The 13,698-nt window shown below is 40.5% G+C and overlaps 1 protein-coding gene across 1 annotated transcript in view; it reads left to right on the top strand.

Moving 5' to 3' along the window:
- The window catches only part of SLX4IP (SLX4 interacting protein), a 191,870-nt gene that overhangs the window by 122,197 nt on the left and 55,975 nt on the right, over nt 1–13,698 (top strand). Inside the window, exon 4 of the mRNA XM_004061815.5 lies at nt 4,172–4,292. Coding sequence (XP_004061863.3) covers nt 4,172–4,292 — 121 coding nt within the window. The remainder of the gene's footprint in view (nt 1–4,171; nt 4,293–13,698) is intronic.

Consider the following 13,698-nt stretch of genomic DNA (forward strand, 5'->3'; position numbering starts at 1 on the left):
TGATACTGTATTATTTAAACCAGACATTTTATACCTCTTTGTTTTGGGGGAAGGATTTCTATATATTAAAAAAGAGAAGAAGAAGAAGTTAAAGTGACTATTTCAGTAATCAGGGATTTTAACCTGACTGGTTGTGAAGGATGGTCTGAGCACCTGAAGCAGGTGTGACAGTTAACACAAGGCTGAACCTTCACACCCATCTTAAAGCCTCGGCTTTTATTTTCTATCATCCTTGTATTGTCATGAGCCTTTGACAAGTCAGGAAATACTTGACGGTGTTCCTTCTCACAATGGTCAGTCAGGAAAGCCAGTAGCTGGGGGCTTAGCAGAGCATGATGCTGGACTTCACTGAGCCTCAGCCTCCTCATCTGAAAGTGAAGAGGTTTGCCTAGATGCCAAATTCACTCCTGGTTCTAAGTTTCAACAATGCCACCCAAGTGCTGCTTGTGGTGGAGGCTTACAAGCTGCATTGAGCTCTCACCATTACTTTGCCTCCTTCTCCGATCCCTGCTCACCAGAGAGCAGGAGTAACCAGCTTGTGGCTTTTACATACCTTTAAAAATATCATTATCCATGATGTCCATTTATCACAGTTGCTTTTTAGACTGAGAAATAAAAATCAGATTTGTTAAAATATAGTATATGGAGAAGAAACTATTGACAGTGGTGAAAAAACAAAAAGCCACCCTTTTCTGTGATAATTGCTTTTAATTAGCTTTTGGAGCTCACTAGAAAAAAGATCCCCACCCCCCAAAAAAGATTTTATAGGATAATACATTTTCATTCAAAGGATAATATTATCAAGACTTTGCTGTCATTATTTTGCAAAGAATACCTGGTGACCTAAAGCTGAGAAAAGGAAGGCACAAGGTTCTGTATGGTGGGATTTATCATTCAGGTAAATAACTGTGGACTCTTCTCTTCAGGACTTTTAAATATTTAGCAAGTCAATCAACATCTCCTACTGCCACTTACCTTCATATAATTCCACTCCTAGCTTACTAACGCATGTTGCTGTGATTCAAAACTGTTCACTCATTTCCCCAAAGTGACCAATAGTCACCCAAGGGGACCTCACCCCAAAATCTTCTGACTTGACTTAAATTAACAATGTTATAGAATCCACCATTTCAGGCCTGTTCTCCATTCCCTTTCGGCTTTGCCACCTTAGACCTTTATCGGCCTTAGACCTTTCTTGTTAATATTGAGTCCGTTTTGCCCAAGATTCAGTTAATTTGGAATGCTTTAAAATAAAGCCCTGGGTGTGTGAATCACCTCATAGCCAAAGCGTGAGGCTAGGTTTTTGTTTTTTTAGGAGCCACATGCAGCTGCATGGATGGATGCTCATAGTACCTACTTGAGGGCAGCAGGGCATGACTTAGCAAAGCTGCACAGTGCATGACAGGACCTGCAGAGCAGTGCTGCACTGGCAGCTGCAAGGGGCAGGTCGCCCTAGCAGGCTGAGCTTGCCTCTCAAAACCAAATGGTCGGTTTGCTGCTGCTTCTTTAATTTGCCCTTTTAAAATGTATATTGGCCAGGTGCAGTGACACACACCTGTAATCCCAGCACTTTGGGAGCCCAAGGCGGGCGGATTGCCTGAGTCTAGGAGTTCAAGACCAGCCTGGGCAATATGGTGAAACCCCATCTCTATAAAAAATATAAAAATTAGCCAGATGTGGTGGCTTGTGTCTGGAATCCCAGCTACTCTGGAGGCTGAGGTAGGGGGATCACTTGAGCCCAGGAGGTTAAGGCTGCAGTGAGAGTTGTGATCATGCCACTGAACTCCACCATGGGTGGCAGAGTGAGACCCTGTCTCAAAAAAAAAAAAAAAAAACAATTCGCTGATGTTAAAATTCCTCTGGGATCATTTGTGTGTGCGTAAGAAAGGAGAAAAGCTAGTTGAAGAAAGGCTATGACTTTAGCTTAGGTTCAGTGTCCCCAGGCTTTCATCTTCTTTATCCTTAGATCCTCTCATGATTGGGATTTCATGAGCAACCAATATGATTCCATTTTAACAGTCATTTTATACAGTGAAAGCCTAAGAATATCCAGTTCCTTTTTAGAAAAAAGAATTAATTACATGTATTAACATATGTTTATTTTGAGTGCAGCACGAGTAGTCTTTGTACCCAAACAGTTGAAGTCAAACTGTTCCATGTGTCAACTCGAGGAAGCGAGCACAGCCCATTAGCCTAGAGATGCCCTCTGCATCTCTGTCTTGAGCACTGATTTTAACTTGTTCTTCTTATCTGCCCCTCAAAGGTAGCTGAGAAGTTTTCTTTTCTTGCATTGTTGTGGTTCTGAAGAGAAAGCTTCACGAAGTGTGGTGTGGTCGGTTACTGGTGTCTATCACACTGCACTTGGTCTACCTTGCATTCGTCAAACTGACTCACAGAAGGAAAGCCCCACAGCTAGAGGGAGAAAGTTTGTGTGTATGAGCCTTTGCTTTATTTTTGTCATGCTATTTTTAGTTTTAGCCTTATAGGGCATTTATGGCCAAATTTTAGCAATCCTTGTTTCCATGTATGTCTTTCACATATTTTCTAGCCCAGTCATAGTTGAACTCTGCATGTGAAGCAAAATTCTTTAATTGTTTTAAAAAAAAAAACCTATGAGGCGGCAAGGCTGCCTTTTTGTTGTGGGAACAATGCCGAAACACTCAACTGTAAAGGGATATCTCTGTATTCCATGAGGCGCTGCATCTTTAGGCTGCAACATGAAAAGCAGGAGAGAGGAAACCAGTGTTTGTATTTTATCTAGAAACTCACACTCATGAGTTAAATCAAGGGTTTTCTATATTGTTTGAGGGGTACAAGTGTTTTTAATAAAGGAAAAGTTTTGCTATCATTGCTCTTTAGAACAGCTAAAAATTTTGTTGTTTTAATTTGTGAAGATTCTAAGAGATCAACCTGAGATGACATTGCAAGAAACCAGCAAAACAGGTTTGAGGTGACCTGGGCAACTCTGAGTTTTCTGCAGTCCTTGGGAATTAAACAGGAATCATCAGTTCTTATACATCAGTTCTTAATCTAAATTAAGAAATTTAGATTTGTGTATGATTTTACTCTCTTTTTCTACATTAGCTCACAATTTCCTGTTAGTGCAGGAAACAACTGCAAAGAGTATCTTCCCATTGTGTTGGGCTTAAATTTTTGTTTACCTTTATTATAAATAACACCAAAACAATAAAACAATTGACCTATCCTGAAACTTACTAGTGATAAGGAATACTGAAATTGAATTAAAACCATGTGTTTCTGTCGCCTAATAAATGTTAATCTACTTTAGAGAAATTATATTATTTTCACTGTTAGTACATGAGAGTAGTACGTTTTTACAAAAACAAAGGCATATACAGTATCATCAACAAGAGCGTAGAAGAAAATAGGATTAGTGATTTCCAGTTCTCTGCTTAACTCACTGCTCAACAGTTTCCTTCTTGAGTAGATTTGTAAACCCAAGACCAGAAACTAATGAATGATGGTGTTTAGATTTTTAAAAATTTTTAGACCAAGTTTGAAAAATGGCATAGTTTATATAAAAATTACTGTTTCTGACTCCTTTTGAACAAAGATCTAGCAACACTGTGCCTATAAACATGAAACAGTCCCCTAAAACCATGGGGGGCTGCTTGCTGTTGACTGGGCTGTGGTGTGGGTTCCCCGTGCCGTTGCACCAGCAGTGGATGAATATGCCCTTACTCCTGGCCCCATCCCTGTCTACAGTCCCCTGGCCACACTGGGTGATTCCCTGGGGCCCTTGATGCCAGCCAGTGTTGGCTCTTCTTGACTTATTTCTTCTATTTGTCACAGTACAACTGATTGATACTTATATGAAAGCATTCTTTACCATACTTATTACCTCCTTGCCCTGATGTTTACATTGAAATATTTTTATCTTTCTTTTAGAAATATGAAACTGAGGCAGAAAGAAATGAAATGACTTTCCCAGATCACACAGTGAGCCAACATCATGGTTTCGAGCAAACTTCAGTAGCAAATTTAAATTTGCGGTGTTATTCATGAGCACATATGACATTCCTTTCCACATTCACAGCTAAATTAAAAAGCAACGTGAAATGAAATGTTCATTGTTGACTTTTTAATATATATCATGTTAATTTTTTTGCATTAAATTTGAAGGTTATATCTAATTTTTTATTTGCTTTAGGAAGTCTGTTTACTGTTAAAAGAAACCATTGATTCAAGAGTTCAGGAGTACTTGGAAGTTCGCAAACAGCACAGGCCATCAAATGCAGAATTCACAAGATCCAATCCCTTGTCCTTAAAAGGTAGGCACAGAGCACTTTGATTTTGGACAAAAAATAAATAGAATTTCTCCTCCGTAGAGATGGCAATTATGTTTGACTCTGACTGTCATGTTAGTATAGTGATACATTTTAAAAATATGTCCTAATGAAGATACTTTGGGTAAAGAAAATTAACTGAAGAGCCCTCAGGACTTTTGATGGTAGGCAAAATGTATAAAAATAGCAAATAAAACATTCCTAAGGAAACTGTAAATTGTTTAAAGGATTGTTTTTTATTTTTAAGGTTTTTTTATTTTTAGTAGACGTAATAATTGTACACATTCATAGGATACAGAGTGATATTTTGATACATGTATACAACGTGTAATTTTCAAATTAGAGTAATTAGCATATCTATCACCTGAGCATTTATCATTTCTTTGTGTTGTGAGCATTTAAAAGCCTCACTTCTGTTTTTTTAAAAAATATACAATAAATTAATGTTAACCATATTTACCCTATAGTGCTATAGAACACTAGAACTTACTCTAGTGGTAATCTTATATCCATTAGCTAACCTCTTCCTATCCTTCCCTTCCCCATCCTTCCTAGTCTTCTAATACTCACAACTCTGATTGTATGAGCTCAATTTTTTTTTTATAAATAGCTTCCACATATGAGTGAGAACATGTGATATTTTATTTTCTTATTTTCTGATTACATCATCAGATTTTAATATGTCTATATATCTATTTTTCTTTTTTCTTTTTTTTTTTTTTTTTGGTTATAGTAGTAAGTTCTTAAGTGGTGATTTGTGAGATTTTGGTGCACCCATCACCCAAGCAGTATACACTAAACCTGATTTGTAGTCTTTTATCCCTCACTCCCTTCCCCGCCTTTCTCTCTGAGTCCCCAAAGTCTATTGTGCCATTCTTAACGCCTTTGCATCCTTATAGTTTAGCTCCCACTTACGAGTTTGGCTTTCCATTCCTGAGTTACTTCACTTAGAATAATAGTCTCAAGTCCCATCCAGGTTGCTGAGAATGCCATTAATTCATTCCTTTTTATGGCTGAGTAGTATTCCATCGTGTATGTGTGCCGGACTTACTTCACTTAATTTCCTTTGGGCTCATCCGTGTTGCTATTGAAACAGGAAAAGATACCTTATCCCTGAAACAGGGCGTGGGATGGGGATGTGTCATCGGTGCCCTGCGGCTCAACCCTTAGGGGAACATACAGACGGGCAGTTCATAGGAAGCATGGGCTCCAACCCTGCAGCAGCGTCTAGGGTTGAGTGTTTACAGCTCCTCAAGCCCCAGTGGGTGTGTATTACAATGTGCTTTTTCAGTCTGCAGGCGGGTTGTGTTAATCTACTCAATTAGGCCCTCTGCCTTATCTCAAGGACAGAGGGCTTTCTGTATCCCGGGTTCTTGCCTTGGTGTACCGGAAATAGTGGATCACACGTGGGCTTGGAGAATGGGTGCAAGGTTTTACTGAGTGGAGGTGGCTCTCCGCGAGGTGAATGGAGAGGCCAGAAGGGGGATCTAGTGGGAAGGTGGTCTTCCCCTGGAGTTGGGCCGCCCAGCTGCCGGACTCTCCGACTGCCCCCGGCAGAATTTCACGTTATCCCGCTGTCGATGGCCTGCCGGAATCTGCTGGTGCCTGTCAGAACAACTTCTTCCGTTCCTCTGCTCCTCTTGTTGTCCAGCCGCCTGTGTGTGTGCCCGCTAGGGTCTCGGGGGGGTTTTATAGGCACAAGATGGGGGGCGTGGTGGGCCATGGTGGTCTTGGAAAATACAACATTTGGGCGTGAAAACAGGAGTGCCTGTCCTCACCTAGGTCTGTGGGCACAGGCCCAAGGGTGGAGTCCTCACCAGGGACCCTGCCCTTCTCTACCCAGCACTTCCTTGCCCCTCTCCCATATCACCATGAATGACAGATTTTATTTTATTTATTTATTTTTTGTATATATTGCTGAATAGTATTCCATTGTGTATACATACAGCACATTTTCTTTATCCATTCATCTGGTGATGAACATTTAGATTGATTCCGTTATCTTAGCTATTGTGAGTAGCACTGCAGTAAGCAAGGGGGTACAGATCTCTTCAATATACTGATTTTCTTCTTTTGTTAAAATACCTAGTAGGGAGATTGGTGGGTCATATGGTAATTCTATTTGTAGATTTTTGAGGAACCTCCAAATTGTTCTCCATAATGGTTGTACTAATTTAAATTCCCGTGAATCATGTATATGAGTTCCTTTTTCTTCACATCCTTGCCAGCACTTGTTAGTTTTTGTCTTTTTGATAATAGCCATCCTAACTGCGGTGAGATATCTCATTGTGGTTTTGATTTGCATTTCCCTGATGATTAATAACGTTAAGCAATGTTTCATATACTTGTTGGCCATGGGTATGTCTTCCTTTGAGAAATATTCAAATCCTTTGCACATTTTAAAATCAGATTCGCTTATTTGCTATTGAGTTATTTGAGTTCTTTGTATATTATGGACATTAGTCCCTTGTCAGATTAATAGTTTGCAAATACTGTCTTCCATTCTACAGGTTGTCTCTTCATGCTGTTGATTGTTTCCTTTGCTGTATAGAAGATTTTTAGTTTGATATAGTCCCATTTTTCTATTTTTGTTGTTATTGCTTGTGCTTTTGAAGTCTGATTCATAAAATCCTTGCCTAGACCAATGTCTTGAAGAGTTTCCCCTGGGTTTTCTTCTAGTAGTTTTTTAATTTTTGGGTCTTAAATTCAAGTCTTTAATTCATTTTGAGTTGATTTTTGTATCCAGTGAGAGATAGGGGCCCAGTTTCATTCTTCTGCGTATGGATATCCGGTTTTCCCAGCAGCATTTATTAAAGAAAGTGTCCTTTCCCCTAATATGGTTCTTGGCACCTTTGTTAAAAATCAGTTGGCTCTAAATAAGTGAACTCATTTCTGGGTTCTCTATTCTGTTCCATTGCTCTATGTGTCTGTTTTTATAACCATACCATGCTGTTGTGGTTACTATAGCTTTGTAGTATATTTTGAAATCAGATAGTATGATGTTTCCAGCTTTGTTCTTTTGCTCACAGTTGCTTTGGCTATTTGGGTCTTTTTGTGGTTCCATACAAATTATAGTGTTATTTTCTTCTATTTCTGTGAAGAATGTCATTGGTATTTTGGTAGGGATTGGTTAATAAATGCTTAGACTCTTGCTAAACTGTCAATTTCTAAAAGGTATGAGCATTGTGGACCCAGCTCGACCACAGGATTGATTTTCACTGATGACGGAGGTTCATTTTGTTCTACGCTGTGTAGATCTAGACACTTGCAGGGACAAGAGGGACACGCCATGGTATACCACTGTCTTATGTTGTTTATTAACAGCGTCACTAAAAACAGAAATTGATTCATGCTTTTACTTTGTCATCAGTGCCAAAAACATCTCTCTATACATTTATCTAACTGCCTGTTTTCAGCTGATCCTATAGTCTTTTAAGCCTGTTTCAAAACCAAGTTCAAAACCACTAACCAAAAAGCCATGCCTATTTCCTCCTCAGTCTTCAGTTCTATGTCTCATGTTCCCTGAAAACAGAGTTGTTGTTTCTGTGTAGGTAGTTTGGATGAATGTGGATTGTTTATGCTTTTGTGTAAATTGGATATCTTCTCTCATTTGCATGAGTTCCTTACCTTTTGTTACATTTCCAGATCCATATATTGGAATATGCCTCAACTTGGGTATATCTACTTAATATACAACCCTGGATAAGCTGAAGTCTCTAGGCTGGTGACTTTGCTCATTGCTATAATAATATTAATATTTTTTATGCTTTGAGATTTCTTTATAAACAATTTGCATAAATGACTTGGAGGCTGTTTTTCCAATTATATGATATAAAGGAGTATGAAAATTACTCACAAACTTGGTCAAAGAACAGCATAGTACAGACATTGCCAATAGCCTCATTGTTTTTAAGAGTTACTGAAAATTTATTTCAGTATCAGTAAAAATTAGTGGTATAAGGCTTTTTAAAGACTTGACTGTCAATTCCCATCAATTCTGCCTCACTAATATTTTTTCCTCTTAACCTTGCCAATATTGGGTATTACCAATGTTTTTAATTTTTGCCAGACTGACAGGCCAAAAATCAAAAAAGGAGATATTGTGCTTTTTGATTTTTATTTATCTGTGTTTTTTTATGTGTTTACTGACAGAACTGCATATTTATAGTTTAGGTTTGTGGTTTTTGCCTTTTCCCTCCTAATTTTTTTTTTCCTTTTGTCACTCCCTCGGTCAAGGCCTGTCTTGATCAGCTCTTAAATTAATGCCACAGCCTGTGATTTTCCTCTTAATTCATCCACACCTGTGCTGCCAGAGTGGCCTTTTGAAGGCAAAAATGTGATAGCTCCCAGCTTGAAACCCTCTGTGGTCAGGAACCTTAGTTGCCTGACATTCTTTATTTCACTTTTTCTCTGCTTGAGACTAGCCAGAGTGGGTCTGGCTCTTAAGCAGAGACGAAGTTGATTAAAGATATTAGATAGCTCATAGGATCTCGGGGAGTGCCGGAGAGCCCTGTTGTGAAGCTACGCAAAACAGCCTCAGCCATGAGTCGGGGACAGCTTTGAGACATGCTCCCTGTGATGCTTAGGACCACGTATCAGAAGCTTTGCCGAGCATCATCCTCTGCCCCATCCTGCAGAGACTGACTGCCCGGCCTGTGGCCACAGCCTTGTGCTGTTTTTTCCCTTTTGAGTCCACCACAAGGCAAAACTAGATTTCATGGCTGTCTCCTAGTTACAAGTGAGTCAGGGGAGGCAAAATGTTTGGCTTTTACCTCGGGAAAGTGACACTTATAAAATGTGGAAAGTCATCAGAACATAGGATGATGGTCAACAATTTTGAGTGGGTGGACACAAGTTACAAATATCCACTAATAACTTTCCTCTTGGCTTCCTTCTTCCATGAGCTTCTAATCAGTAACAACAAGCTATTGCCTAACAGCCTGACTTTCCCAACTACAAAGGAAATGTGCTCACCACATATCCTTCAAAAGAGATGACCCAGAGTCTCAAGTCCCAGCTCCAAGTCCAGGATTTCTAAGTGATGTTTACTCCCCTTCTAGTTCATTCCCAGCCCATATTTGTTAACTTCTCAACTAAATAATGAAGTGAACTACTGCCAACAAACCTTAAATAAAATAGTAGGGAAACAGCCAAAAAAGTAACTGATGTATAAACAAATACATGATGCAGCAAAGAAGACAGTGAGGTAGGTAGATGCTACCATTCTAATTTCTGTAACTGTGAAATAAGTAGTTGATGTTTGTATCTTCCCTCCTCTATTTATTTTGTATTCCCTGTGTTCTTCACCTGTAACTCATCTGATTAGCATTCTTTACCTTCATTCCCCCAGGATTTGAGCTGCCAGTGGTCCTGCCTTGATGAGGTTGCCATTGTTTTAGTTAACTTTTAGCACTGGGTATGTTTCACCAGGTAGAACTGATTAAATTTTTTTTTTTTTTGTCTATATACCTCTCTCCCTCCATTCATCTCATCATAAGCCAGCATTTCAACTCCCCTTTGGCTTGTTTGTATAGTGCCATAAAGAGCCTGAAACAGTCACATGGTACTTTGAACTTTCAGCCCGATTCATTGTTATCATCTGTGTTATAATCATCCTTTGAGTACTAAGGAAGCAGAGTCATGGGGATGGAACGTAAACGTTTGCTGAGGTGGTCACCTCCCTTTTCCAGTCCTTCGTTCCAGGAACCATGTATCTGGCCAAGGTAGCACATATTGTTCTGCTGGTCGGAGCCTATATTGCATCCCTTAGGACCTTACTCCAGTTCTACAAGGTCCTGCCTCATAATTTGCATCACAACTGAGTTTTCAGTAGACCTTTCCACCATTGAGTAAGGCCAGCTGCAGTTGAGCTATGCTTGATTGTTTGTAAGACCATTGAATTTTACAAGCCTACTGTCTTATTTTGTTTCCTGTAAAATGAGCTGCTTTGTCAGAATCGCAGTGGTGGTGATGGCAAGTGAGGCCTTCCTGAAGTCTATGGATGATGTGGCTGGCAGAAACATGGCAGGCATACAGGGCACATCCAAATCCAGAAGAAAGCTCCATTTTAGTGAAGATAAGGCATTGGCTCCTCTGTGATGAAAGAGGTCAAATGTCATCTACCCACCATCACTGGCCTATCTCCCTATGAAATGAGAGTTGGTGGGAAGGCTCAGATTAATTGCTATTGCTGGCAAATTGGGCATTTGGCAGAGCTCAGTCTTGGTTAGGTTAAGTCTGTGTTGAGCCCTAGCAGAACATTCATCCATGCCTCCATGGCCACATTGCTTATGAGCCCTTTGAGCAGGTACTTTGGCAGCTAGGGAAAGAGGCCAGCCAGCATCCATGGGGTATGTCACCTTGTCTAACTCATTATAAGAACCTCTCCTGAATGGGGCTTGCTGTGGTGTGAAGTATCCCCCAAAATTCACACATTGGAAATGGTCCCCAGTGCAATAGTGTTAGAAGGTGGGGAAAGTATTTGCATATGAAGGCAGAGCCTTCATAAATAGTTTAATGTTGTTTTAAAAGGGCTTGATGGAGGGAGTTTGTCCCTTTTTGCCCTTCCTCCTTCTGCCGTGTGAGGATACAGCATTCCTTCCCTCTGGAGGACTCAGTGTTCAAGGCACCATCTTGGAAACAGAGATCAGACTCTTGCCAGACCTGCTGGTGCCTTGATCTTGGACTTCCCATCCTCCACAACTGGGAGAACGTAAATTTCTATTCTTTATTCTAGTTTGTGGTATTTTGTTTTAGCAACACAATAGACTAAGGGCTCTTTGGAGAACTTTCACAAAATATATAAATATTCTCACACTCTGTATAACTTTTCCCCAAATGTTTATGTCACCAGTTCTTGATGACCCTCTCTTCAAACTATTAACCACTGCCAGTGAATCAGTATATATTTGTTTCTCAGGCCTTGTCTCCTTATAGGCCACATAGACCCAAAATATACCACTCAACAGTCTGCTCACTGGACAGATTTTTCTTTTCCACCCTGAGTGAGGTTATATCATCACATTCATTCACTTCTGGCTAGTACCATCCCATTGGGCAGTGCCACTGATTAGGCACAAATTTTTATCTGTTCATAACTGGCGAGTGAAGCTATTGCCTTTTCAGGCCTCTCATATTGGTCAGAGAAACACACAGACATACTCATTGATGTTTGTGCCTATTTCTTAGTAGTAAGGGGTACAAGGTGTAAAAAACTTGACTTTCCTTTTAGATGAGCTTTTTCCTGTGCACCAGGCCATTGTACATTCAGAAACTGTATTTTGAAAGGCTTTATCTGTCACCATCTGACATGCCTGTGTCTTAGCATGACAGCTAGAATACATGCCACCTTGTGCTGTGTAAGTCCTATCATAATGCCTTTGGTGTAGTAGACCAGAACAATGTCCTGCAAGATAGTGAGATAATGAAGTTCCCTGTAGATTCAGTAGTGTCACTGAAGCAGAATGTCAACAGAGCAATGAGGCAAAACAGTGAAGCTGCATGACTTTCTCTGCCAGTAGATAGAAACCTGCTTCTGTGTTCGCTGTTCACTGAGATAGAAAAAAACAGATTTTGCTGCCTCTGTAGTACTGATGCTAGGTGCTGTAGTTCTCCAGCTGAGAGATCGCCTCTGGAAGAATCTCTGGCTAATTAAACTTACATTAACCTTCCATCATTCTGTAAGACTCATCTGTGTTCTGCTTTACCAAAGAGGAAAGTGAGATAAGACCATATGAAAGATGCTCATGGATGTTTCAGGTTTCTCATGGCGGCAGATCTCTTTGATCTCCTAGGGATTAATACTGGTTTTAGTTTACAATTTTGGTGGGATGGGAGAAGTTCCAGAAACTTTCACCTAGCCCATAATTACTGTAATAGTTCTCACTCCCTGAAACATGAATTCCAACTGTGGATTCTGTCAGTTGCAGAATAAACCTATCCCAAGGATACACTCAGCAACTGGGAAGACAACTGCAGATTTTTACAGTCATGCTGTGCCCTTCGTGAGATGAATTTAAGCCACATTTCTAGATGTCACCCTCTGGTGGATCACAGCAATTATCAGGAACCCAAGAATTATCTCAGAGCCAATGCCTAATCCTCCTCAAAAGTTCGAATATTTCTCTTTTTCCCTTGTGCAAATACCTTAGTAATCTCTGTTGATCCCACGTGGAAGATTTAAAGGATGCACTTGTAACGTTATTGAAGGGTCCTTACTTGAGGACTGCCTGGCTCTCCTTTCAAGGAGAAAATAAGTCCATGTACTGACCCAAATCTGGAGACTGGCCAGGTGGCCATGGCTCTCCTTTAAGGTGGCTCAAGTCAGGTCCCTGTGCACCAGATCTAGATTTTTTTTTTTTTTTTTTTTTTTAAATTTGAGACTGAGTTTCACTCTTGTCGCCCAGGCTGGAGTGCAATGGCACGATCTCAGCTCACTGCAACCTCTGCCTCCCAGGTTCAAGCGATTCTCCTGCCTCAGCCTCCCAAGTAGCTGGGATTACAGGTGCGTGCCACCACACCCAGCTAATTTTTATATTTTTAGTAGACATGGGGTTTCACCATGTTGGCCAGGCTCGTGATCCACCCCCTTCGGCCTCCCAAAGTGCCGGAATTACAGGCATGAGCCACTGCGCCCGACCCAGATCTAGATTTTTTTTTCCTGTTATACAGTGTATTGGTTTGCTAGGGCTGCCATAACATACCACAGGCCGAGTGGCTTAACTAACAGAAATTTATTTGTTCTCAAAGTCTAAAGACTAGAAGTGTAAGATCAAGGTTAGTTTCTTCTGAGGCCTCTCTCCTTTGCTTGTTGATGGCTGTCTCCTCCCTTGTCTTCACATGAGTTTTCCTCTGTAAATGCCTGTGTCTCTTCTTATCTAGAAGTCTGAGATTAAAGTATTGGCAAGTTAGTCTCTTCTGAGGCCTCTCTCCTTGGCTTGTCGATGGCCGTCCTCTCCCTTTGTCTTCACATAATTTTCCGCTATAAATATCTTTGTCTCTTCTTATGAGGATGCCAGTTACATTGGATTAGGCCCCATCCTGATGACCTCATTTTAATTTAATTACCTCCTTAAAGACCTAATCTCCAAATATAGTCACATCCTGAGGTACTGGGAGTTAGGACTTCAACATATGAATTTGCAGGGAGAGGTGCACAGCTCACCCCATAACATACAGTTTAAGCAGAGTCTAAGTATGTTCTCCGTCTTATTTGGAGGTATGGACATAATCAATTAACTGGTAAGCCAGAGACACCTCTGGGGTGCACCACTCTGAAAGGGTTCCAACCAAGGTCATCACTGGATCATGGCCCTCCAGTAGACCAAGTGACTTGTCCAGCCATGTGCTTAAATTGACTACAAATTTCTACTCACCCAGTTACCAACTGCCC

The sequence above is a fragment of the Gorilla gorilla genome, chromosome 21 (genome assembly GCF_029281585.2).
Source record: "Gorilla gorilla gorilla isolate KB3781 chromosome 21, NHGRI_mGorGor1-v2.1_pri, whole genome shotgun sequence".
NCBI lineage: Eukaryota > Metazoa > Chordata > Mammalia > Primates > Hominidae > Gorilla > Gorilla gorilla.